We start from the raw sequence: 26,936 nt of genomic DNA on the forward strand, positions 1-26,936 counted from the left end.
TTTTTTATCTGCCCTGCTTTATTTTGGCCTGCAGCTATTTCTTGGTGTTTGCTTCCGTTGTACTCGGGAGTTACAAATTAAATGTTGTTTTCAAAATCTATTACTTTTCACAGGCTCAAACACAATTTATTGGCCCACTTTACTCACATATCTCATTATCTTTTACAAAGACCCTTCTCTTATTTCATAGACCCCCCTGATTTAAAGGACGCTGTCCCAGCTTACAGTGCTGCTGTGTCAGACCAGCAACTACATCTGTTATTGTTTGCAGCTAAAGCCGCGTAGTAAACACGGGCAATAAAAGGGTGAATTATTGCACACTGTGTTGTAAGAGTCGGGGGCGTTTCATTTCCCTGCCGGGTCTCTCTCTCATAGAAAGCCTTATACTGAGCAACGAATATCGATCTTTTGTAGCCCGAGATGCTGCTCTCTTCATTTTCAGTGCTGCATTCTTCCCTTTGTGACCCAGGGCTGAAGATGAGTTTGAAAACAAGGTCATATGTGGAAGAAACGTAAGAATGCAGGAATCGAGGAGCAGAGTGGATATGAAGAGAGAGTGTTACAAACTGTACAAACGAAGAATTGGTGTAGTGCAGAGGTCTCAAACTATTTACCCGGGGGCTTCTGGAAACAGGCTGGTGTTAGGTTAACCCCAATACTTATAATAAAACCTGCACTCAAAGAAGACACAGAGACGTGAGTATAACTTACTTGCAAGGAGAAATGACCAGAGACTGCCAGTTACAGTCTACCAGACACTCTGAAAAAAGTCTATTTCGTCCTTTTATTGTATTAGGAACGCCATGGTTTACACAAGGTTTTCTTCTGCTAAAGGGAGAGGGAGTGACAAAAAAACATGTTATCGTATCAGCACCTGTTTAAACATGTTATCGTATCAACAATATTACTACTATTGAACTAGGCGAGAATGGCACACTAAGCAAGAATAGTATGCAACAGTAGAATAACATTTACAGTTTAAATCCATCAGCTGGGCAGTTTTTTTTTTTCAAGAAAAGTTCTGATAAAAACATTCCAATGGTCTCAAATATATATATATTTATTATCAAAAAATAAAAGGGAAAAATAAATAAAGATATTCAATATTAACAGGGAAATCAATCTGGAAAATATATTTTTTTAATATAAATACAAGTAGAACATTAATAATACAGAATATATAAATGACTGAAGAAACCACAAATAGTTGCTGACAAGAAAAAATATATAATTTTTATTTAGATCAAATGCACTTTCTTTAACTTTAAATTTCTAAACATGAATGGAACTGTTTTGAAATTGGCTTCTCTTGCCTGGGTTTTGCTGCTAGAAAAGCATCAAAAAAGACCCAAAGAAACGACCACAATATGACCGAAAAATGACCCAAAATATGAAACTTAAGATAAAAATCGAGCAGAAACATGACAAAAAAACAACACAAAAAATGCAACACAAAAAAATGACTGATGAATGACCAGAAAACAAAAGGTTAAAAATCCAATACTTAAAAATGTACTGATAAGTATGTAAAATACCTGAAAAAGTACACAAATGTACTAAAAAGTATAGCAGGTACAGAACAAGCACAAAAGCCAGTAAAAAGTGCTGAAACAGAACTAAATTACTGAAAAGTATGAACAAGTCATGCACATTATGTTTCAGTACATAGAAGTATTAAAAAAATGAATCGTAAAAACAACCAAAGAACGACTAAAAAATGACTGGGAAAAAAGAACCACGAAATGACCCAAAAATGCAAAAATACCCCTTTTAAAATAAAATACAACCCAAAACAAACTTTAAAACAAAAAACGACCCCCGACAAACAAAAAACTCTGAAAAAGACCTTAAAATGGCCGAAAAACGACCGGGGGGGAAACGACCAAAATAAAGATAAATAAGATAAAGAAGAGGAAGAAGAAAAGAGAAGAAGAAAAAAAAATGAAATGACCCCAAAAAAATCCATCCAAACCACGTTAAAAAATGAGAATTATTGTAAAGACACTGCCCGACCTACGAACGAGTTCCGGACACACTTGTTTGTAAGTTGAATTTGTTCATAAGTTGCTTCAGTGGTATATTTTGTATGTTTAGGGTTTATATAAGTATGTTTAAGGCCTGTATAAGTGACCTGTTTTGTTTTGTACAATATGCTCTATAAAGATAAATAAAAATAAATGTAACTTACTTTCGAAAGATAATCTTCAAGAGGTCCTCCTCTGTGTTCGAGAGTGGCCGAAAAAAAAAGCGATTCCATCCATTTTCTCAACCTCATCAAGCTTTCTTATTCCACTTTCATTTCAAAAGAAACGGCTCGCCTCTTCTTTACACTATACACCGACCACATTGAATGGATGTGCGATATATTAAACAATCAAAAGGTCAAAGTTCTTAACGCCCTAGAGATACAGTATACGTAAATCGAATGTACGTATGTCGGGGAGCGTCTGTATTAATATTTTTTCATAATTGGGCCACAAACTAGCTTCCCTATCGTAGTGCGTTTGAGATCCCTTGTGTAGTGGATCCAAACACATGAAAGGAAGCACTGAGGGAAATCCTATACCTCAGTTCGTGAATCAAGGTATTATGTTGCACATGTACAAGACATGCAGCACGGCGGCGCAGTGGTTAGCGCGTGTGCGGCACAGTTCTAAGGTCTTGGGAACCTCCTGTGTGGGTTCAAATCCAGCTACCGGACTTCCTGTGTAGAGTTTGTATGTTGTCCCCGTGCTTGCGTGGGTTTCCTCCGGGCACTCCAGTTTCCTCCCACATTCCAAAGACATGCGTTTCAGGTGGATTGGCCGGTCCAAATTGTCCCTAGGTGTGAATGAGCGAGCGAGTTGTCTGTCCCTGTGTGCCCTGCGATTGGCTGGCAACCAGTTCAGGGTGTCCCCTGCCCACTGCCCGATGATTGCTGGGATTGGCTCCAGCACCCCCGCGACCCTACTGAGGATGAGCGGTGCAGCTAATGAGATGAGATGAGGTGTACAAGACATCAACAGATGTCCGGCATGAGTGGAAGTAACCTAACCCAAGGAGTGGATGCTCCATTAAAGCGTATTCTAGATGGATCTGCAACTATTGGCTTCAGCGTTTGGAGATTATACTAAATTCAATTGAACGTGTCCAGGGAGGATTGACATTCTCCCGGTAGCAAAAGCACATTGATGACCTATGTGAACACAGAAATATTAATGTCACTCTTGCTATTGTTAGACAAAAATCACTGCTCGCTGACCTGTTAGACGGTTTCGCGAACACCTGGTAAACATCCCGAAATCATGCTCTAACTTGAGGCTACATTCTGAGGTGTTAACCAAATAGGTTTGATTAAACTTTGGAGCAAAAGCTATTTTAAATAATGCCAACTGGATAATCTTGGCCAGTCCTGATCATCTTGTCCACGACCTGCAACTGGAGTTTACGTCTGCACACAGTTCTTTACAGGGTCCAATGTGCCCTCTGATGGTGTTGCGCTCAATTTAGTTGATGTCTAGAAGTTTCCTGTAGCATTGTGTCTTCATGGCCAACTATACTGTAAGAGTCCATGCCTCGCAAGCGTAAAGAAAGATGGAAGTAACCAGCCCTCGCATGAGCCTGATCTTTGATTTCACTGCTATGTTCTTGTCCTTCTGGATGGGACCAAGTCTTTCAAGTGAGGCTGTGGTTTGAGCTATCATGGCCATGATTTATGGTTCTGACCCTTCTTCTGATATGACAACTCCAAGATATTTAAATTTAGTGACATGTTTTAGCTCTCTGTGGTTGGTAGTGAAGTTTGTGGTGGTATCTTGGGGATTGCTGGTCATTACTTTTTTGTGCATCCCATACTGGTTTGATGCTTTGTCCAGGCGATTGACCAGATCTCTGAATTCTTGTTTGTCTCCTGCCAATCCGACAATATCATCAGCAAAACGGAGGTTAGTGATGGTGTGTCCCCCAATACCGACTGTACCTTCAAGTTGGTCTAGCTTCGGTCATGATCCTCTCCAGGAAGCTGTTGAATAAATTGTAGAGAGAGTGTAGGCTTGTCTCACTCCGACTGGTCTGAAACCACTCTTCAATGGTACCATTGATCAGTACTGCACTTTTGGCATTGGTATACAGCTGTTCAATAATCTGAACTAGTTTCTGGCTCATATTGTGCTTCGTTCTATTAGTTTCAACTAACTAGCTAAAATATGTCAAGGGAGAATAAACAAACATCAGTGCATTTGACCTTTGAAAGTTGCTCTGTATTGTGAGAAAACAACAAGGTCTGCTGTCACGCCCCCGTCAGTCTGGAACAGCGGGTGACCCTGTCGTCAACCCTCGCCTCTCACGCAACCCCTCTAGGTTGCATAGACTAGTGCAGCCGTCAGCACCTGAAGAACCTTCCCCTCGAGGCCAAAGACCGACACGCTAGTGTCACGGGTGCGAACGCTTCCTTCTTTGCAACCGCCCTCACCAAGCTTCTGCTCCATCATTTGTCAGTGAGCTCACGCACTGTCTGCCAGCGAGAAAACATGGTTCACATAAATTAGTACTGCAAGCAATGTTCCCTCTAATTTTCCACGGGTCTGAGCGTTCACAATGTTTCAAGTCGGTGAGCAACGCTTGAAACAACACTGAGCAACCATAATCCCAAGTGTGGCAAGATAATTCATTATCAAACATGTCCAAAACTTGACATCAAGTTACATTTTGCTGAGTTTCCGGCAATGCAAAATTATTTTTCTCTTTTGAATGAATTGACTCATGTACTATTGCAAAGGTTGTACGGCCTACAAACGTCGTTTGTTCTTACATTTCTTTCACAACATATCCATTTCTTTTTATTTCCTGACATATTTTGTCGCATAATATTAACATTTTGGGGGGCTTATTTAGTCGGTTGTAAGATACAGAACTGTACTTAATCACATTTTTAGTGGAAGTACAATGTTGGCCACAAGATTCACTTGATATAATTGGATATTATTTGAATGCAACACAAACTTTTTCTTCTTTTTTCCGTGTTTTTTTTCTCCTTTTTTTAAATTCCTTTTAAAAAAGTCTCATTGTGTTTATTTTTTCCGAGCTGTTACTTTTTTCTTTTTGTTCTCTCTTTCCTTTTTTCCTACATTTCTTTCTTTTCTTATTTCCTGAACATCGGTTAAACATGGTGGAGCCTGCCGGAGGTCTCCATCATAATAAATGTGCCTTAGCGGAGACTGACAGACGCGTACTTACGTGGAGAGGATTTATTAAGTAACAAAGTAACGACTTCAATGTTGCCTAATGTAGCGGAGTACAAGTACTGTTTTTTTCTTCACTACTGGTGAAGCGTTGTCAAAAGCACTGTCCTCAAATATCAGGAAATATTAGGACGCAACGTCAGGGGAACCCGTGTATTTTTACCATCATGCACTGTAACTTTGACTTAAGTCGCTTCTTAATTAGTAATTTTGAGCCCTCATTTTTGTGCGCTGGCTAGATTTTCTTGTGCGCTGAAATTGTGCGAGCAGTGCGCAATTGGGCACGCGCGCAGCTTAGAGGGAACACTGACTGCAACTAACAATCATTTAAATAGTCGATTAGTTACCAACTATCTAAACGATTCGATAATTTTTCATTTTTTTTTCTTAAATTTAACATAAAGATTGATTTCATTATGTAGTGAATTATAATTAGATAATAAAAATGGGTGCAATGAAAAAGCCATATTGTAAGCATAAATACAAATCTTCAACATATAGGGCGCAATGACTGTTCAATAGATACATAAATCCATTAATAAATGTCAATTTTTAGGAACATAACAATAAATCCATCCATCCATTATCTGCACTGCTTATCCTAATTAGGGTCGAGGAGGTGTTGGAGCCCATCCCAGCTATCTTCGGGCATGGGACACCCTGAACTGGTTGCCAGCCAGTCGCACCGCATACAGGGACAGACAATTCGCTCGCTCATTCACACCTAGGGACAATTTGGACCGGCCAATTAACCTACATGCATGTTTTGGGAATGTTGGAGGAAACTGGAGTGCACGGGGAGAACATACAAACTCCACACAGGAAGGTTCGATCCCTTGACCTTATAACTGTGCCTCACACGAGCTAACCACTGTTCCGCCGTGCTGCCAGGGAAATAAATGATGGATTCAAATAAAGTAAACACTGTTTATCCCTGTAATCCAAGAATAGGCTTAATAGCAGCAGTAGAACAGTAAATAAAAGAAATATGAAGTGCATTTTCTAAAGCACATTCTGTGGTCAACTGCGAATTATATTACAAAAGAACTTAACAGTTTGAAGTTAAACGTTTTAACTACAGACGTTTGTCGTTTTTCACGTTTTATCTACTTAGGTTTGTTTTTCGGACTGCATGCGTTTAATTTAAAAAATATTTGTCAGGCACAGTCTGGTATAACGCTCATGATCTCTATTATAGTGAAATATACGTGCTAGAGATGCATCAAAACCGCACTCGTTTGGACTTTACTTGGATCCAACCGAGCCGAGTCGGACTTTGTCTGTTAAACTTTTCAGCGTGCTTTCTGAATGTTCGTCTGTCACCGAGCTACTGCCATGACATGCAATGTTTGCTTTACAAACTTTGCAAATAGTATTTTTATTTGCCAAATCCCGGCTAGAATTTTCCCAAATGTTAGAGCTATTCAAATATTAATACGCTAATGGCTAGAGTGATCAGACAGGAATGCAAATGCAGTTTCAGAAACCACTGCGCAGCGGGGAGAGAGAGAGAAGTGGTATATCCCGTTCCAGGCGGTACCAAGACTCCCCTCACACCGTTTTCAGATAGCGAACGAGTTTTATTCAAAGTTCGCGCATGCTTGGAAGTTATCAATGACGTCACAAATACGTCTTTCCATACATACAACGAAAAATAATTGAATTATATGTGTGTATTAAAATCAGACTATGTGTGTGTGTTTTAAATTTCATTTCATTTCATTTCATTTCATAATGATTACTGATACATTCAAAATGGAAAAATAGTAAATACAAATGAGAAAAACCAAGTTAAAATGCGGGTTAATTTTATCAGGATTATTTGTAACATAGAACACAGAGAAATACACAATTAACTAAATATGATCTACTTTACACCAAACTGGAAGTTTTGCTACGCGTACTTGGTGTTAAAGCTGTTATTTCTGTATGTTGCAGCTCTCAGCAAAGATTTTAATCATGTAAAACTTATGTGAACTCTATGTTGGCAGAATTAAACAAATAAAAAAAAGCATTAAGGTTAATAAATTTATTAGCATTGGTGATGGCCCAAACACCACTCGCCCCGGCTGGGCTCCCGGCCACACTGCGCGCCCCGTGTGTCTAGTTAACTTTAGTCACACAGGAAACAGATAAATAAACCGGAAATGCAACTTCAAAATAAGAGTACAAAACTGTACAAGAGATGCAATTAGATTGATTATTGAACCGTTACTTCATGTGTGTGTGTGTGTGTGTGTGTGTGTGAAAGATTGTTTTTATATTTAGGATTATAAAAACAAGTTATATTCACACAGTGAATTCTGAGAAATGTTACAACCAAAACGACCAACCTATCAGTAAGATGCCTCACTCTGTTGGAAAACTGTATCCGGCGACAATTGTCAACAATGCAAATCAGTATTGATAATTTTACGACCGATTTTTGCCGACAAAGTCGACTAATCTCTTCATCCCTAATCTGAATCCCCACTTTTGATTCTTGACGAGTGAGGAGTCCACGAAACACATGCCTAAACATCACCGAGGAGGCTCGTGGGAGTCACGTCTAACCGCATGAAAATCCTCTTACAGCAGTGATGTTGCTTAAGAGAGGTCAAGCTTTTCCAAAGTAGAGCATTGCCGTTCATTTCTACTTAAACGTAGAGCTCTCTTTTCTAGTGTTGCTTGAAAAGGGTCATTTGTGTGCTGCAGCTTTCATTGCTTCTGTGCTGTCCTGGCTTTTATCGTATAGCACAAGGCTGAAAATAACTGATTGAGTTTATTTTGGAGCTGCTTGTACGTATTGGATATTGTTTGGTTACAGCTTGTGTTTGCTGTGTTTATTAGGAGACTGATGGCTTCTGGTGCATAGATCCCTCGGTTTTCGCGGGTAATAAGGACCAGAACCACCCGCCAAAAGTGAAAATCCGCAAAGTAATGAAATGAAATGCATTTATATAGCGGTTTTCAAGTCAAGACTTCCCAAAGCGCTTTACAGTGTGCTTCACATTTCCCAATAGCGGCCGTGAAGCCATGTAAGGCGCTACCCTGCTTATTGGGGGTATTAGGGGTTCAGTGTCTTACCCAAGGACACTTCGACATGTAACACGGAGGAGCTGGGATTCGAACTGCGATCTCTTGATCCCAAGACGAGCGCTCTACCTCCTGAGCCACTTCCGCAGCACTGCTCTTGCCTTCTCCCAGTCGCTTCTGGAACCTAATACTAATCCCACAAAGCGACCGCTGGTGATCACTATTTTCTTGCGCTCTTCTGACTTTCCTTAGAGTTGTTTACAGAGCTAGTGCCTGCCCGCTGTTTGATTGACACTATACACAGTCATGCACACAGACAGTCACACCCACCCAAACAGAACACTTTAAAATTAAGTCTATTATAAATCTACTTGGGCAGCACGGCGGCGCAGTGGTTAGAGCGTGTGCGGTACAATTCTGAGGTCATGAGATCGAACCTCCTGTGTGGAGTTTGCATGTTCTCCCCATGCTTCTGTGGGTTTTCTCTGGGCACTCCGGTTTCCTCCCACATTCCAAAAACATGCTAGTTAGGTTAATTGGCCGGTTCAAATTGTCCCTAGGTGTGAATGAGCGATCGAATTGTCTGTTCCTGTGTGCCCTGCGACTGGCTGGCAACCAGTTCAGGGTGTCCCCTGCCCACTGCCCGAAGATAGCTAGGATGGGCTCCAGCATCCCCGCGACCCTACTGAGGATAAGCGGTGCAGATAATGGATGGATGGATGGATGGATGGATGGATGGATAAATCTACTAATAACATTCATTGCATGTATGTGACATCGCTGTTTTCCATCTGCCATCAGTATGTACCTGTATTTACTCATCTTCATTCATGTAATGTTTGCGTTGCGTCATCTGCTACAAGCCACGTGAACTCTTCTTTCCACGATGCTTTTAATGTACGTTTACGCTTAGGAGCGTCATACATTTTGTCAGCTTCTTTTGAATGTTTCTTCCCGAGCTGAGGTTTTGGTTTGAATCCTAACAACTTTACCATTTTTATTGTGCATCTACTTTGGAAAATGATATACAAATGCACAACTTTATAAGGCTTGGGAAAGTCCTGACGCACTAAGTTATTCGATGCAGGCTTCTCATTAGCTTCAAATTGTATGCAAATTGCCAAACGAACCGAAATTTCCAAACCGAACGAAGATTTCGAAATCGGAATAAAGCAAGCAAGCTACCATTCCATCCTGTCTAAAAAAAAATTTTTTAAAAACGAAATATATATTTTTTTTCTTGAAAAAGTTGTTGGCCACCCAGGCGCAGACGTTTTGTAAGTTGTACACCCGACGTGAAAGATGCAGACGTTATTTCAGACACTGATATTGGCTGTTACAGCTATTTATATTCAGGAACAGCATCACATGTACATGTGCTGTGGATCAATGCACTGATGGGTAGGAAAAAATAGCAATCCAGTCAGGCCTTTTTTTCTTGGGCAGTGTTCAATCCAGAAGAAAAAAAACAGACACTCAAGCTGGATTTTCGCATGCGGGAGGGTATGCATTGCACATTTACACTTTCATTTGTTTTTTTCACATTTGTTATTTTACCAGCTTTTTATCGACAAATAATGTGTCACATTAACATGTTCACAAATGTTTAAAGGGACACTGTGAAATATTTGACCACGCAATACCAAAGCATGATCCAAACTCTGGAGACCCAGAGTGACCAAAACTGTTTTTTTTGGGTCTTTTACATGGTTTTTGTTTTTTTGGGCATACTGTAGCAGCCAGATAGCGGACAATTATCCGTCCATCCATTGTCTGCACTTATCCTCAGTAGGGTCGCGGGGGTGCTGGAGCCCATCCCAGCTACCTTCAGGCAGTGGGCAGGGGACACCCTGTACTGGTTGCCAGCCAGTCGCAAGTGGGCAATCATGTCTCCATTTAGTTGAGCCCCATATCGTGTAATATGAATACACATTCCTTGACCTATGAGTATTTTGAAAAATGCTCATCAATCAAATCATTAAATTTAAGGACATTCCAAAAAGAACACAATGTCCCTCTAAGCAGGCACCAAGTAGTCCGGGGCCAGGCGAAGCAAATACCAGGGCAAGGCAACGACCCAAGAGCATGTGCTGTCAGAGCCAGTCATTAGATGCAAGTGTGCACAATCCAGCCACTCCCCCTAGATTGGTGCCCTCAAGGGGAATATTGCGATTCTAACCTCAATGCGCAATGCAAATCAGTGAAGCAGTGAGAATATACCATGTTTCGTTAGCAGTGAAAAATGAATAATAAAACATGCACGATATATTGAATCTGCAATGACTTAATGGCAAATATAAAGAAAATAAAGTATGTATTATATATAAACAGTGTAGGAACCTTACATATGTGCAGATTTTTGGTGGTTGACATCTCAAACAGCTTGTTCTGTGACATTTTCTTGCGAAAGGACGTTCGCACTCCCCTTCTTGCGAAACCGGGAAGGTCCACGTCCCAGAAGTGTTAGAGAGTGGGCGGAGGGTCTGTCAGATCAGATGGGCTCCATACTGGGAGGCTCATTTCGAGCTCGCAGAGGAGGCCAAAAACCTGAGGCTCACAGCACAACAGGATCAACACTCCAGGCTGGCAAATTGTTTAACTCCTCTCCTGTTTACTTTCACTTTCTTCAAGTTTGCCCTTCAACTTAGCAGAGAAATGGTCGGTCTATTCCATCCAACACCTTTTTATTGACTCCTTCCCTCTGCTATTTTTCTGGTCGGGGGCCAACAACGGTGGCAAAATGTCACATTCGACCAGATCTGCCGTACCGCAGGCAACTGTAAATAGTCGGAGCCAAGTTATACAAGCGCGGCGGCGACACCTGACCCATACAAATGAATCAAGCTGTGAGCAGGGAATGCAAACCACATGAAAAGATTGCTAACTCGGGTGAATTATTCAAATATTGTACCCATCCCTCCGGCCTGCCAGCGGAGTCATGAGAATTCCGCTAGATGGAAAATAAACAGACTGGAGGCGAGTATATTTGTGCACGCCTGTTTTGTTTGCCGGGCCGCCTCGCGTGCATCTCAGAGCCCATATGCTTGCCGTTCCTTACTTCGGGCGGGTGTCTGGTTCTACTTAGCCAGTGAGCTTTTCTTTTTCTTCAAAGAACAAATGTAAGACATCGCTAATAGCGCAGAAAACATATTAGCTCGCGTTGAAAGCGGCGCGGCCATCTGGTGACGGACTTGGACCGGCGCTGTTTCAATCATCCGCTGCCATTTGCATTGGCTCCCCCTCGTCGTGTCGCATTCACTCACCCGTTTCGTTTCCTTACGCCAAATTAGTTAGCATAAGGGGGACCTGTCGGCTTTGTTTGCTTTGTTAAGACTTGCATTCAATCAGCAACAGGGAATGTTATTTTGCATTTTTAATCATTGTGTTTGGTTCTCATAAAGAAAAGGCTTTTCTTTCTCTGTGTGTTCATTTACATCCGATATGTGAGACGAGTTGAAGCTGAGATTAGCTTTCTGTGAGGTTTTATTTAGAAGAATACTCTGGGCACAAATGAGCTAAAGGACCATGGCTTTTAGGACTCAAATGCCAAATATGAAATGCCCAACAATCACTTTTATACTAGGAGGGTGGGCCATGATGAAAATCTGAAAGGGAATGGGAAATTATCCAGCCTACGAGAGTTGAAGTGGAAATTCCCCAAGCAAAGTACCGTAAATTCCGGACTAGAGAGCGCACCTGATTATAAGCCCCACCCACCACATTTTAAGAGGAAAACCGATTTTGTACATACACAAGCCGCACCTGTATATAACCCGCATGCACCCACATTTAAACATGTAACACAAACACAAAAGTAACCCTAACCCGACTTCAAGTCCTGTGAACGAAACTAAATGTCCTTCATTAAAGTCCACAGTCCAAAAATCACAGCCAGCAAAATGAACGGAAAATGATACAGGTACTTAAGGTTTGATGCAGACCTGCAGAGTCCAGGTCCCGTTGAAAGTAATCCAAGGAAAAAAGTGTATATTTCCAAAGGTAAGGGTGGGAAAAATATATCAGATGAACACATTGACTCACGCAACTCCTTTTTCTTTAACCGACTTTTTACCCCCTCTTCTTTCCTTGTCTGTCCCTCACCTTTAGCGGTCCCCACTTAAACTCGGCACCCCACGTTTGTTCCGCCCCTCATTTTTCGTTCACCCGTGCAAAACATATCAGAATAAGTGTCTAAAATAAATACAAATAAATACATTACAAAAAATATACAGTTGCAAATACATATTATACGTGGGTTACACATATTTACAAAGAAAGACGGTACACCGAGAGAGTTTTCAAAGCTTTAATAATAATAATATAGCTTTGACAGGGCAGTTAATGGTAGCAACACTCGAGCACCGCTAGCGGCCGTTAGAAAAATGACATAAATTGGCCGCATCACTGAATAAGCCGCAGGGTTGAAAGTTAGGGAAAAAAGTAGCGACTTATAGTCCGGAATTTACAGTATTTGTCCAAATCGCTTCTAACAGGTAGGGACATGACAAGCCTATTTTCTGGCTACAAAATATAACACAGCTGAGATAATGGAGAAGCGGGACGATTACTAGTAAAAAATAATGATTCTGATTAAATAAAGGAAGAAATTATAAATGACTGAAATAATAAAACGATTTTGTGATTTTTCAGTGACACATTTCTATAATACAACATTTGCTATATTAAAACGTCAGAATTGATATCAATGCAACCATCTCAACAGCCCTGATACCATTGTGATCTAAAAAGGGATCAAACTCATGATTTAAAGAACAAATGACTAATGAAATTAAATAAAGTAAAAAGATAAAAAGTGAAATGTCCTCAAACCTTGTCTGTAAATACAACTTAAAATGAAATCAAACGTTCATAAAACTGTTTATACAGTAATCCCTTGCTTTTTCACGTTTTAACTTTAATGTCCTGAGTTCACTGTGGATTTACTCTATCAGTAGGTTTCGCAGATAAATATGTACTTTGCTGAATTACTGCATCCCTTTGCAAGCTCGCAGCATTATGCGATCTGGGATAATAGTTTGTGGCTACATGAGTGCAGTTCACCAGAGTGGATATAACCAACTACTCAGACAAATAATGAGCGCTGCTGGGCCCAACACACAGCAATATGTGATTGGGCATAATCGCTCGCGGCCGCACGAGTGCTGTTCACTTTTTGGTGAAAAGAACGGCAAAAAATGCTTTGCAGAAAATGCACTCAACTGCCCCCTGCTTGCAGCAAATATGATTCGGGATAATGGATCGCGCTAGCATGAGTGCAGTTCACCTTTTAATGGAAATAACAGCATAAAAAGAGACGCTTTGCCGGCCCCCGCTCACAGCTATATGCCTTTAAAGATAATAGATCGTGGGATACGTTTTGCGATACACTGAGAACGGAAAACGGCGTAGCAAGCGATTACAAAAAGGAGGATTTCATTAATATCGCACGCCAAAATCGATTAAATACCATGTTAGTCTCCTCTGCGCTCCAAAAGTAAAGGCCATTCAGTCGTGCTACGTCTGAATCAATCCAAACCCTGAATACCAGAACTGGATTTTCCTACATATAGCAAACAAGATTTTTGTTAAAAAAAAAGCTTATACCGAAATTCTTGTGTTCAGTGGTGTTCGAATAGAGGTACCACAGTGCAGTCAATGTTGCCTCCAACGTCCTCAAGAGAACCGATAATACAGGGCTGTCCATCATGGTGCCCCCTAGGGACATCTGTGGTGCCAAATGACTTGTTTTTAAAATAGTTCCAAATAACAATTAAAAAAATGTCATCGTGACTTTCTAGTAAAACAATTGTTTTAGTGGTTGACTGCGTATTTAACCCTATTTCAATAATTTACTGGTACCTGGTAATAACACAGTAACAACATAGTAATTACATTTTAAGTTGTTATTATACTAATGCATATCAAAATGGGTGCCTTTTGTGCTAATAAGTAACAAAAGTAACTCTCAGCTAACCCCCAATTAATATAATGACAGCTCATTACTTTAATGCATTATCTGAACAATTTTACTTAAAAATTACCTGTTTTTTTCTTATTTTCTTTTTATTGATGTTCACGATGTTTTGAGTATTATTACCTAATGCTAAATCTATTGCACCCTGGTCATCCTGAAAGGGGGATTATTACTTGTGAGGCCCCTTCTCAAGGCTTCTTAATTTCTTCATGCTGAGGTTTTTGAGTTTTTCCTTGTCAGGATGTTGGTTTAGGGCTCAGATATCAAACAGGCGGCCCGCGGGCCAGATCAGGCCCGCTAAGGGATTGAATCGGGCCCGCGAGACAACACTCTATCAGGAGACCAGAACAGACCAGGAAACCCCAGAGCATTTGTTTCAGTTATTTATTTAGGGAAGCGATCAGGGCTTGCGGGAGACGAGATGGCTGTCAGCCGTCAACAGCGGAGCCGGAAAGAAGGCTTCGGATCGGGTGGTCAATCGGAGGGTGGTAGTCAAGCAGGTCGAGTTGACCGGGGCTAGAGAGAAGATCGTAGCGTGGGACGGAAGCAGGTTGGGTCGGAGGCAGGCAAAGACTGGTAAACAGAGTTCTAGACGAAACGGGCAATCAGGAGAGTCACACAGAGTTACAAATGTAATACTCTGACGAAGAAGTCTGGGCGCAGCGCGCTAAAGAACGAAGCATCAGCCAATCAGAAGGCGCCCACATGATTGCTCCAGGTGACCAGAGTTAGCAATCATGACACACTCAGAGAAGCGCAAGAGAAAAACAAGCTGCAGGTTGAAATAGGACAACTTGATGTTGCCAAAGCCAGGTGCCTCTCACAAAGACACTGTACTTGTATTTATTTCTGTCTCTCTTTCTCTCTCTCTCACTCTTCCACACCTTTTCTCCCACTCTCTGTCTCTTTCACTCTCTGTGTCTCTCTTTTTATCTTCCTTTGTTGCTCTTTGTCTCTTTCTGTCTGTGTATCTTTTTAACTTCTTTTGCTCTAACTTCATTTTTTCCTTTTCTCTCTTTTCTCTTTCTCTCTTCCTACCCTCCGTGCTTTCTTTTCTCTTTTATCTCCCTCTGTCTTTCTATTTTTCTTTGGATATCTTTCTTCCTCTCCCTTTCTTTTCCCCTCTCTCACGACTTCTGTTTTTATCTCTTTTGTTTCTCACGCTCTTTCCCTCTCTCTCCTTCTCTGTCATGCTCTCTCTCTTCTTTTCCCTCCCTCTTTCTCTTATTTCTTTATCTCTCTTTTTCTTTCTCTTTAATCTACTAGTCCGGCCCCCGACAGAATATTTGTTGTATCGTGTGGCCCCCGAGTTAAAATGAGTTGGACACCCCTGGTTTAGGGGATGGTGCCATTATAACCTGTGCAGTCTTTTGAGACATTTCGTGATCAAGGGCGATACAAATAAATGTGACTTGACAGTATCCGATGGCCTCCACCCATCATTGCATACAGATAGCCCATGTATGGATCAATACTTTTCACATATGCCAGCTGCCATCACCTCCACAGGGATGTCGTAAAAAGCAGCGTATCGTCAATTCGGCAGGATTAGAAGGCCGCTGCTGCACGAGCTTTGACAGCAATGCAGGAACTGAGATATAGCCTCCGCCAACAGCAGGTGTCCCACAAAATGGAACCAGGACGGACAGCCGAGCAAAATCCTGAAACAGACCCGACTTTGCCCTGTAAAGAATGGCGGGGGTCTTTTTTTCCCTTTTTTCCCTTGACAACATGTCCAAATTGAAGAGCGCTGCTGGGCCATTGTATGGCCGTCCCTCCTCTGTAGCCGGCGTGACCTCGAACCTGCAGCGCAAGCTGATTGAAAATCAGTTGCTCGGTCTTTCACTCTTGGGCTAAAAATCTCTTCCTGGGGATTTTATATAGAAAATAATCTGAGGATAATCCATTTTTTCTTACTTTGGGAGGAATCAAACCAGGCTGGGTTTTGAATTCAGGGTGTTTTTCAAAGGAAACTAAACTTTCGGGGTGAATTGTATGTATTCACCATATTTTTTGTAAAAGTAAGCTATCCAATGAATTGGTCATTTCTATAGCTGATTAGAAGTATTTGTTTTCGAAAATACTACAGATGGATGAGTAGGATTCCAGGTATCAGGCTGATACTCTAGCTTTACAAGGTTGAAGCCACTGGTGTCGAACAGACGGCCTGCAGGCCAGATCAGGCCCACTAAGGGATTGAAACTGGCCCGCGAGACAACACTCAGAGAAGCGCAAGAGAAAAACAAGCTGCAGGTTGAAATATGTCAACTTGATGTTGCCAAAGCCAGGTTCTTCTCACAAAGACACGGTACTTGTATTTATTTCTCTCTCTCTCTCTTTCTCTTTTCCACCCCTTTTCTCACACCCTCTGTCTCTTTCACTCTTTCATTAGAGGGAACATTGGTTCCGGACGATCGTTTGTAAGTAGGGCAGCGTCTGTATACCTCCTTACCCGAAGAAAAATGGTGAAGTAAAACAGTTGAGACAGCAAGTTGGCCTTTCTGTAACCCCAAAATGGAAACCATAACCCTGGATCACATTTCCAAAAGCAGCGTTTTAAAAAGAATTCAAAAGTGAAGGGACCATTACCAGACGTCTTCAAGAAACCACCAAGCTCAAAACCTTTTCTCAAACATCTCAGATTGCCAAGATCGTTTATTGGTAACAATTAAAACAGCCTGTACAAAAGAGTCCATTTACATGATAGCAGTATTCCCCCCAAAAATGCTAGTATTGTTGTGTGGTCTTCTGGCCATCAGCATTCTTCCATAACAGTAGGTGGCAGCATTATTTTTTTTCACATTTCCACTCTGTGGCTAGGACAGGGATGTCTTTTTCTCTGTGTCTTTTTAACTTATTTTGCGCTAACTTCCTTTTTTCCTTTTCTCTTTTCTCTTTCTGTCTTCCTACCCTTCACGCTTTCTTTTCTCTTTTCTCTCCTTCTGTCTTTCTATTTATTTTTGGATTTCTTTCTTCTTCTCCCTTTCTTTTCCCCCTCACGACTTTTTATCTCTTTTGTTTCATGCTCTCTCCCCCTCTCTCTTTTTCTTCCTTTGTCCCACCCTCTCTCCTTTTCCCTTCCTCTTTCTCGTTTATGTATCTCTCCTTTTCTTTCTCTTTAATCCACTAGTCCGGCCCCCGACAGAATGTTTGTTCTATGTGTGGCCCCCGGGTTAAAATGAGTTTGACACCCCCTGAATGTGACTTTTTTGCAATCCAAATGTGCCCTGTAGAAACAAACATGACAGTTAATTGTATTATTTCATTTTTAGTCATACATTGAACCTTTTCTTTTACAGACCCCGCCCTGCTTACAAACGAGAATGAATTTGTTCGTAAGTTGCTTCATTGTGGTGTGTGTGTATGTTTTGTATGGAATGTATGTTTAAGGTTTCTATAAATTGTATAAGTAACCTGTATTGTTTAGTACTAAAAAATAAACATTTCATAAAATGATATGCTCTATAAAGATAAATAAAGTTAAGTTTAACTCACCTTTGGAAGATGAGCTTCAAGAGTTTGGCGACTTCCTCCTCCGTGATAAAAAGTGGCCGGTAAAAAGCGTACCGACCATTTTCTCAACTGCATCAAGCTTTCTTATTCCACTTTCATTTCAAAAAAATAATTTCTTTATACCAACCATATTGAACGGATGCACGAAATATTAAACAACAAAAATGTCAAAGTTCTTAGCGCGCTGGAGATACAGTATAGAATGTTTACACACGAACTAGGAAGAGGAAGCGGATTTCTTCTTCGGGGTGGATGCTGGCCGACCTCTTACAGCGGTAGCGGCGGAAAGAAGCACTAAAGTAATGACCTGTACTCGTAAAAAGGTTCACATAAAGGTTCACATAATACAAAATCTAACTTATTATTTGCGGATATTTTTCGACATCCTGAAAAAATGTTCGTATCTACCGTTTTCCGTAAGTCAAACTGTCGTAAGTAGGGGAGCGTCTCTAAATTGTTTAGTAACCACGAGGTATCGGTATTGGACCCGTAAGCTTCCTCATTTGAAGTTCTCAATGACGGACGATCAGTTTGTGAGACTGAACAAGACATTAAAGGAATTACTGTTTATATGTAGATGTGGTAGTTGTAGCTTACTATTGGTACTATGAATCGACAAGTGGAGATTCCAGGTATCAGGCTGATACTTCTTGCGACTGCTTTTACGATCCAAATTAGTACAGTAGAAACAGGCATGTCAGTTAATTTTATAATTTCATTATTAGTCTTAGCTATATTTTTACGAATGTAGCGATATCACCAGGAATCAGACCAATAATCATCCTAATTTTAAGAACAATATTAGTATTAGTCCTAAGTTGAACTTTCTTTTATCATAGATCACTTAGGAATTGCCTTGTATTGGTATCAGTCCCTTAATCATCCCCAGTTCAATTTAAGATGGTCAAGTTATATTTTTTGAGGCTGTACAAGAAATTAAAGAATTTTTTTAATGTAGTAGTGGTTATTTTAGTTTGTTTTGGTATAATTAGCAGCTCAAGTTTGTCACGGGGGACCGGACCAGAACGGAGGCAGAAAGGGAGAACTCAATTGCGTTGACGATCAAAACTTTTATTTAGCAAAATAAAAGTCGTCCAAAACTCAGGGACAAGACAGAACAAACAGGCTTTAACTAAAAACGTGCAAACACAGGTTTCTTCCGACTCAAACAAAACAGGACAGAGCAAAACAGAACGGGAAATGCAGACAGAAAATGCAATGAGCCAGCACCCGCAAAACCCAAAAACCCCCTTAAGAAGCAAACGCGCAAATTAGGCGATCTGCTTCAGCTGTTGCTCAGGGGGCGGGGCCAGCCGGTTGCTACGGCGACCATGCTGGACATGACAAAATTAAGTACTTAAATTGGTATTGGTCTGGAAAAACTAATTACACCCAGTCAAAACAGAAAGATGTTTTAAATAAATGAACTCTTTAAAAAAAAAAAAAAACGCTAACATGCGGTGTAGGGGCAAGTACTTATTTTATATTACATAACATTTGTAGTTTTCTCATCCACGTCAAGTGTCATACTATTCCCACTCTACTATCTTTGTCTGGAAATATGACAGCATGTATAATAATCTTTCTTTGTGCAGGCCAAAATTATTTGCCTCATCAGGGCAAAATGTTTTATGCCATCTTTTGATTTCGCAACGGCGCGGATAAACCGTTGGGGCGACGTCCCGCATTCATTAGGAACTCATTTGCTATTCAATCCCAGCTCAGATAATCAGCCTACTGGCCCTCAGATGGGTCCACTCAATGCCAAACAAGGACAATTATCTGATTGGTTCCGTTCTCTCTGCCAAACTGATCCGACTGCTTAGAGAGCCGAATTGTGTCCAAGCGTGGACACACGGAGATTATAACTAGGGCTGCAACTAACGACTTTGTCAACTAGTCACCGACTATTGAAATGATAAGTCGAATAATCAGAAAAATTATTCCGTTTATCTTGAATTTAGCATTGCATTGAGGCAATCGTGTAGAAAATGATAATAAACACAAGAAATTGGGTATAATGAAAAATACATATTTTATTGAACTTAGTGTGTACTCGATCAAAAATTAAATAAATGGTTTTAAATCGGCTAAAAAGTTCCCAAACATTAGACGTTTTGGTATGTGTACCGTATTTTCCGCACTATAAGGCGCACCGGGTTATAGGGCGCACCCCGAAAAAATAGTTTTTGGTCCTATTTTTGACATACATAAGACGCACCGGATTATAAAGCGCTACAATGGGAACGTGGACAAAACAGTCAGATGATTCAGTCAAACTGATTACCCCCTTAACATTCCGAAAGCTTGCAAAGACGCAAATACGTGTCGAGAACATCGTGCGGATGCGGTGTCCGTACGATGTCACTCAAATGCATCGTTCCATCATTTGGAAGGTTAAAGTCTTGGAATTCAAGAAATGCCAACCATTCCTTAGTTTATATTTTCTTTTTCGCTTGCAACTTTACTGTGCATATGACAATAAACACTTGGAATTGAGTTGAATTTAAAAATAGACACTCCATTCCATCCATTATCTGCACCGCTTATCACAGAAACATCGAGTTCAGTCTGAAACAAGATACAGGGACAATATAAAACCCGGAGTAGCTCACCGAAGTCGTTGTGTTCATAATAATGTGCAGCCAATGTCCTCTTATATCCGTGAGGGTAGTATATCCAGGAGAATAAAATATTTACAAATACAGAATAGAAAAAAATGCTTTCTCTATGCCGTCAGCCACGTGCTATACACATTCTTCTTTTTCGGCCAATTGCAGGCTTTGTTTTGCCGTTTAAGCCAATGCCAGCCTGTAAATGATAAAAAAGATTCCGCCCCTTGACCTCCGAATAACTTTAGCCAATAGTGATCGATTAAACTGATGATTGACACATCTTTTTCAGCCAATTGCAGGCTTTGTTTTGCCATTTAAGCCAATGCCAGCCTGTAAATGATAAAAAGGATCCGCCCCTTGACCTCCGAATAACTTTAGCCAATAGTGATTGATTCAAATGATGATTGACACATTGGTTAGCCAATGAAACGCCGGTAAATAAATCCCAGCATACACCGCGTACTACTTGGCGTTCGGGGGAAAATCTAGTCGGCGGCTGCAAGTTAGTTGGAAAACTTTGCGATTTAATAGTGATCCATAAATAAGGCGCACTGTATTATAAGGCGCATGGTCAGCTTTTGAAAAAAATAAAGGCTTTCAGGTGCACCTTATAGAGCGGAAAATACGGTACTTGTTGCCAGCATTTCTGTAGGTTTATGTTACTGCTATTGCTATTACTGAAGAGACGCTATTGCACATGAGCAACTCTGAGCAGTTTTTATTCATGAGCCCCGGTGACAAAAATCGACTATGGAATTCAGTGTCGATTATTTCTATTATAACAAGCAAAATGTCGGGCCGAAAGAAGATTGGATTGGGCTGCTTGCAGTACCCAATTTGGCTGCCAGAGCGCATTTAAGACCCCACGAAAGCAGACCAAACAAAAGCAAGTGTTTATTGATAGTGTTGGTATTTATTGGGGGTGCCACAAAACCTAGCTAAAGACACCCGCGCAGGCCCAGAGTCCAACTGGGCAAATCTTCACAAAAATCGGTTCAACCGTTTCAGAGCCTATAGGTCACATACAAAAACATGCACACATACAATAATCGAGTTTTATAAGGAGTTTAGTTTAGATATAGATTACAGAATAGTTATTGACTGGTCAACATGAATATGTACTAAGGGTTATTCTTCTGGTAGCAAAGAAAATGATCACAGCTTCCTGCCTGAAAACACAACCTCCTGACATAAAACAATGGAGAGACAAATTAAAGCAAATGTACATTATGGAAAAAAATCACTGAAAGACTTCAACTGAAACTAGATCTTCGAGAAAAGATGGAAGCTTATCAGACATGTTTTACTTGATGTCTAAACACCTCACCTTTTATTTCATTTCTTTTATTGACATTTTTTTGTTGTCGTTTTTTTTAAATATGGGAATGTCAATTGTATATATTTTGTGGTCCGTGTTGCTGTAAGATGGGTGACCCAACCCTGTCAAATTGTGTATAAGAAATAAAAAGTTTTTTTTTTTTTTTTAAAGGAGTTTACTTTGGATATAGATTACATTAGATTTAGACATATGTCGACAACATTAACTAATCGTTGCAGCCATTGTTATAACCACGTCACACCGAGATTCATTCAAACACCTATGATTGTTTTTCACAGATTTTCAATCCTGGTCTAGCTTGGAGCTTGAACATCTGTATGAGTTCCTTCCCAGCTCCCATCGCTTAATAAACCGAAGCCTCTAACTGGCAACCATACTCTAAAGTTCTTGCCCCCTGCACTCTTTATTGCCCGGATTAATGAACGTTACCGTTTCCTCGCCCTCGGGTCAGTCGGGAAGAAGGTTGCTATTGTCACAGAGGCCCCTTTCTGTGTGTACGTCGTCGTAATTTCCCAGGTCTTCTCTGCCGATAGGATCGGGACGGGTAAAAGCAAAACGACGGAGTTGCAAGCCCCGCGAGAGCTCATTACGGCTCCTTTCCCTGTTAGCCCTGCGGTAACCTTCCCCGGGCCGAGTGCTGCGTCACTCTCCATATCACTCCCGGCCACCGGCACCCACCTTGGGTGCAGAATGGTTAAACTTCCTATCCTGGGTAGAGATGATGAGAATACTGTATCCCGCAGCAGTATTCTTTCAGAGATGGGAATGATTGTATGTTGGATTTTACTCTGCAATACATAATACAGTGGAACCTCGGTTCTCGACCATAATCCGTTCCAGAACCCTGTTCGAAAACCGATTTGTTCGATCACCGAAATCGTTTATTCCCATTAAAAGTAATGTAAAATCGTTTTAATCCGTTCCAACACCCTGAATGTTTACCATGAACGTAAACATGAAGCTAACCCAGGCTAATCGTACGTTCGCGTTAGCGTAATCTTCCGTACAAAAGATTGCGCTAACATGAACGTGTAAAAATTTAAAAATCAGGTCGTTTACACGTCATTTAGCACCCGGGTCTCCACAAAAAGTGGTGAGCGGTTAAAGGATAAAGAAAAGAATTATGAATAGGATTTCCTACCTTTGTGGTGGTCTGCAGAAGCCATGCTCTATTCCCTCGAAAGAAGGGAAACTCGCACACCTTCTTCATTTTGCTATTATTTCTTTCCTAAATGCAATAGTTGTACGCACTACTCTTCTTTTTTCACCTGTAGCAACTTTGCTGCTTGCACCGACCTTCTTCGGAGGCATAAATAGGGGCTAAAACACTCCGTTCACCGATATTGAAAGCGAAAAGTGTGCACGTGATTACAGTTGGTCACGAGGGGTGGGGGCAATCTACACGATCTACACCCGTACGCCGCTCAGCATCGCACCCTAGCGTACCAGCGTTCGAACTTCGATTTTTTGAACAAAAAGCAAAGCAAGAATTTCTCGAAACCGATTTGTTCGAACTGAGAGGCGTTTGAAAACCGAGGTTCCACTGTAGTCTATGAAGGTTATACTGTGGTGCCATAGGAAAATATAGATACCAATCTCCAAGCACTACCTTGTCATATTTTTACCTATAAACAGGTATTTTCGAAGGGAAATTATAAGATTTTTACCACGGTGGTCTAAAATATCTGCCGTCTGATGGTAAATAGAAAAACAAATTCCGACTGAAGCGGAGTGCAGACTCAGGTAAACGTGACTTCTGAGAACCGAGGTTGTTTTTTGTTACATCTAATTTACATGCACTAAATAAACAGAGAAAAGGGTAAGAGCAAAACAATCTTCTGCTTCCTAAGTACATCTGCTCGGATTTGAACATTTGCGAGTGGATTTGCATGCCTTTGTGCAATCCCGTAAGGTTTACATTTTCGAGCCTGTAGATTTGCACAGGATGGCAACTGAGTTTGCTATCAGTTGTTCAGGTCTTGCATGCAAATGACACCGCTATTTTTCCTTGAATTTGACAATACACATATACAGCAGCCAACAATCAGATTCACAAATGAACCTTCATCGTATTCAACGTTTGATTGGCAGAGCAAGAAATAAATAAGTAATAAACTGCAGCATGGGGAAAAAACGTACACGTGAATGAAGTCAATGCGCTGCTCCTTAGCATAGTATGTATATTAATAGGTAGTCCTCCATTATGAAACATAAATACTGGATGGCTCAACTTGCTGTTAGCTTTCTAATACTTTCACATTTTTTTAGGGCCATGGTTGTCACCTAGCGGAGCGGGGAACAGGAAATAAGAACTCGTTTGCGTAGACTTACTCACACAATTTATTGGGGAAGGATGAGGAGGGTGCGCACACTCGATCCGGGGATCGATGGTCGCGGAGTGGATTAGAAATCCAAATAAAAGAAAGGTTGTCCAAAACACGGACCAGACCAAAAACAAAGCAGGGTCAAACGCAGGCAAAATTACAAACTAGGCACTTCTCAGGATAAAACATAACTTGCAGGAATCTCACCAAAGTTTAACAGGTATAACAAGGTTTAACAAACGATCTGGCAAAGCACATTTAAAAAAATGGCGTTTAAGTACCCACAGAAGCAATCAGTCAATGCGAGTCAGCCGGTGTCAATGGGCGGGGCCAGCTGGGCGCCATGGCAACCGTGCAAGACATGACAATGGTTTGCTTTTAATCAAAATCTGCTATGAAGAAAGAAACTTGCCTCATCTGCAGATGCTCAATACAGTTATAATTCACATACTTATTATATTATTGATAACGGTGTAGTGTGAAAAGCAAACAAACATTTAAAAAAAGAGATGTGAGGCGCAGAATCACCTGGCGTCACTGTTGTGCATGCATAAGTATTTGAGTGATCCGATTGCTGTGCAAACCCAAAGTTTCCCCTTGGCCAGGGTATTTTTTAGGCCACAAAGCTGTCAGGGACCGGACCGGGGGGAGATCATTCTGTCACGAAACCGGACCAGGGAGGCAGGAAGTGTGAACTCAGTTGCGTAACGATCACTTATTTTTATTTAGAGGACAAAAACAAAACAAAAACAGACTTACAGGCAATCAGAAATTCAGACTGAGTAATACTCACAAACAGGCTTAAAGTTACTAACTCAGACAAACGGGCATGACAGGTCTTCCTTGAGTCAAACAAAACAGAACAGAGCAAAACAGAACAGACTAATGCAATGATCCAGCAACCGGCAGTCCCCAAAACCCGCCCTTAAGAAGCACACACGCAATTTAGACAATCTGTTACAGCCGGTGCCAAGGGGCGGGGCCAGCTGGTTGTCATGGCGACCATGCTGGACATGACAAAAGCTTGCTGGGACTTGTAATGCAGAGTCTAATGGTGAATACAAAACTGATTGGTTGATTTATCTGGGACATCTCTATGTATATTCTGCCTCTTAACAGTGAAAATGCCACAGATGTATGTTTATATAATGGATGTCAAAGTTGTATCCATCTGTATATCGTTTAAATCTATGCTCTCCACTGGCTACGTACGAGCACACTTTATAAACACATGGACACAGCAACGGAGCTGACTTTTCGAGTGTGGGGGAAACAAGTACTTTGTAATCTGTTGAATCTGCTGAGTCTCATGAATGAACTCATCCTTTATTTAATGTTAAATGCGGAAACAAGTCTATTTGCCTGGTAACGTCACTCCCTCTTTGCTCTTGTAATAAGAATACTTGCAGATATTGAGTTTACGGGTTACAGAAATCCCTTGTTTTCCACACGGGTAACGTTCCGAACCAGCAAAGTAGTAACCTGTATTTATGTATATAAGGATTAAATAACCTATTACTCTATTATGCATTAAAACCAAAGAACAAACCCACTTTACAAACTCGAGTATTTGTTAAATAAATTAAAGTACTGTATTTTAGTTTTTCCTTTTTTTTTTGCAATTAACCTTCGTACTGTCAACTATGCTTATATAAATAACAACATCTCTTTATTGCATAACTGTATTAAGGACATGATCCACTTTACTTCACTCGATACTTTGTTGCTGTCATGTGGGCATTATGAAAAACTGCATTTACTTTCTAGTTGGCAACGCAAAAGTTGAAAGAGCCGTTTTGGACCCGATAAAACAAAAGCAAACAAAAAATATGTCTGTAGCCATAAAAAAAAGCCCTGTACTGTTTAAGCCTTATAAGGAAGGAAACAAATACTGTATCTATCTATATCCGTTAAAAATAATAAAGGATTTTACTGTTTGCCCGTTTACAGAAACCAAATATCTTTCCATTATCAAACACTTTTAGAAAAGCGCCAACAATCCACTAGGAAGCGCCAAAGAGCGGCAGGTGGCTCCGGAGCAAGTTTAGCGGGTCGAGAAGCCCAACTTTGTTGGCAATAGAAGGCATTTTCCTCTGCCTTTAGGTGCATTTCTTGGTCCTGACAGTTTGTCGGCATGATGGCTTTTAGAGGAACTTGAAATTGAAAAAGATTTGTGAATACATAATGGATTTGTCAATCAGTTTTTCTGAATGTGTACAACTCATAGAGCAACTTCATTGAACACAGGCAGACGCAAGCAGAAAAGGGGCTGGGTGTCAGTTTAGCCAATCCAAATGCAGAACACAATTTATAAACAATCTGCGAAGTAGCCAAACCGCAACGGGTGAACCAAGATACAGCAAGAGATGACTGCATTCATTTGTCTCAAGAATATAAACAATTAATCCAGATTACCTGTACTCCTAAAATCATAGTCAATGAAATAGTTCGTTCTTTAGTTTATTCTATTTTTGTTGTCACCTAACTGTGTTTTTTCTATCCAAATCCGTGTTTACAGTGGATGGAGGCTGGAGCGAATGGAGCAAGTGGTCCCCGTGCGGTGCAGATTGCGCCATGTGGAGGAGCAGGGAATGCACCCAACCGTCACCTGGCACCGGGGGCAAGGCCTGCCAAGGCCTGGACCTTCAGTCTCTTAACTGCACCAACGAACAGTGCCCACAAAGTGAGTGTATGGCCGCAAGCTGCGCTAAAGTCAGGGATGCCCTGGAATATGATGTCATGGTGGATGCGGATGTTTGAGAGCATGCCAAGGATGATTTGTTGCTGAATCAAGTTAATTAGATTACGCATGATCACAACATATAGATATGAGTAGTGTGCCCCTTTTTCAGCTTAAAAGTAAAGTCACTTTACATTTCTATTGTTTAAAACATAATGTAAATGAGGCCACTTGAAAGTCAAGTATTTCATTTGGTG

General features: G+C 40.8%; 1 protein-coding gene across 3 annotated transcripts in view; it reads left to right on the top strand.

The window, feature by feature from the left end:
* Positions 1-26,936, top strand: part of unc5a (unc-5 netrin receptor A) — a 361,826-nt gene that overhangs the window by 249,832 nt on the left and 85,058 nt on the right. For all 3 annotated transcript variants that reach the window (XM_088343440.1, XM_088343441.1, XM_088343442.1), the window contains one exon: positions 26,518-26,682. In XM_088343440.1, coding sequence (XP_088199566.1) covers positions 26,518-26,682 — 165 coding nt within the window. The remainder of the gene's footprint in view (positions 1-26,517; positions 26,683-26,936) is intronic.

The sequence above is a fragment of the Urocampus carinirostris genome, chromosome 9 (assembly GCF_059441175.1).
Source record: "Urocampus carinirostris isolate Australia breed hairy pipefish chromosome 9, RoL_Ucar_1.0, whole genome shotgun sequence".
NCBI lineage: Eukaryota > Metazoa > Chordata > Actinopteri > Syngnathiformes > Syngnathidae > Urocampus > Urocampus carinirostris.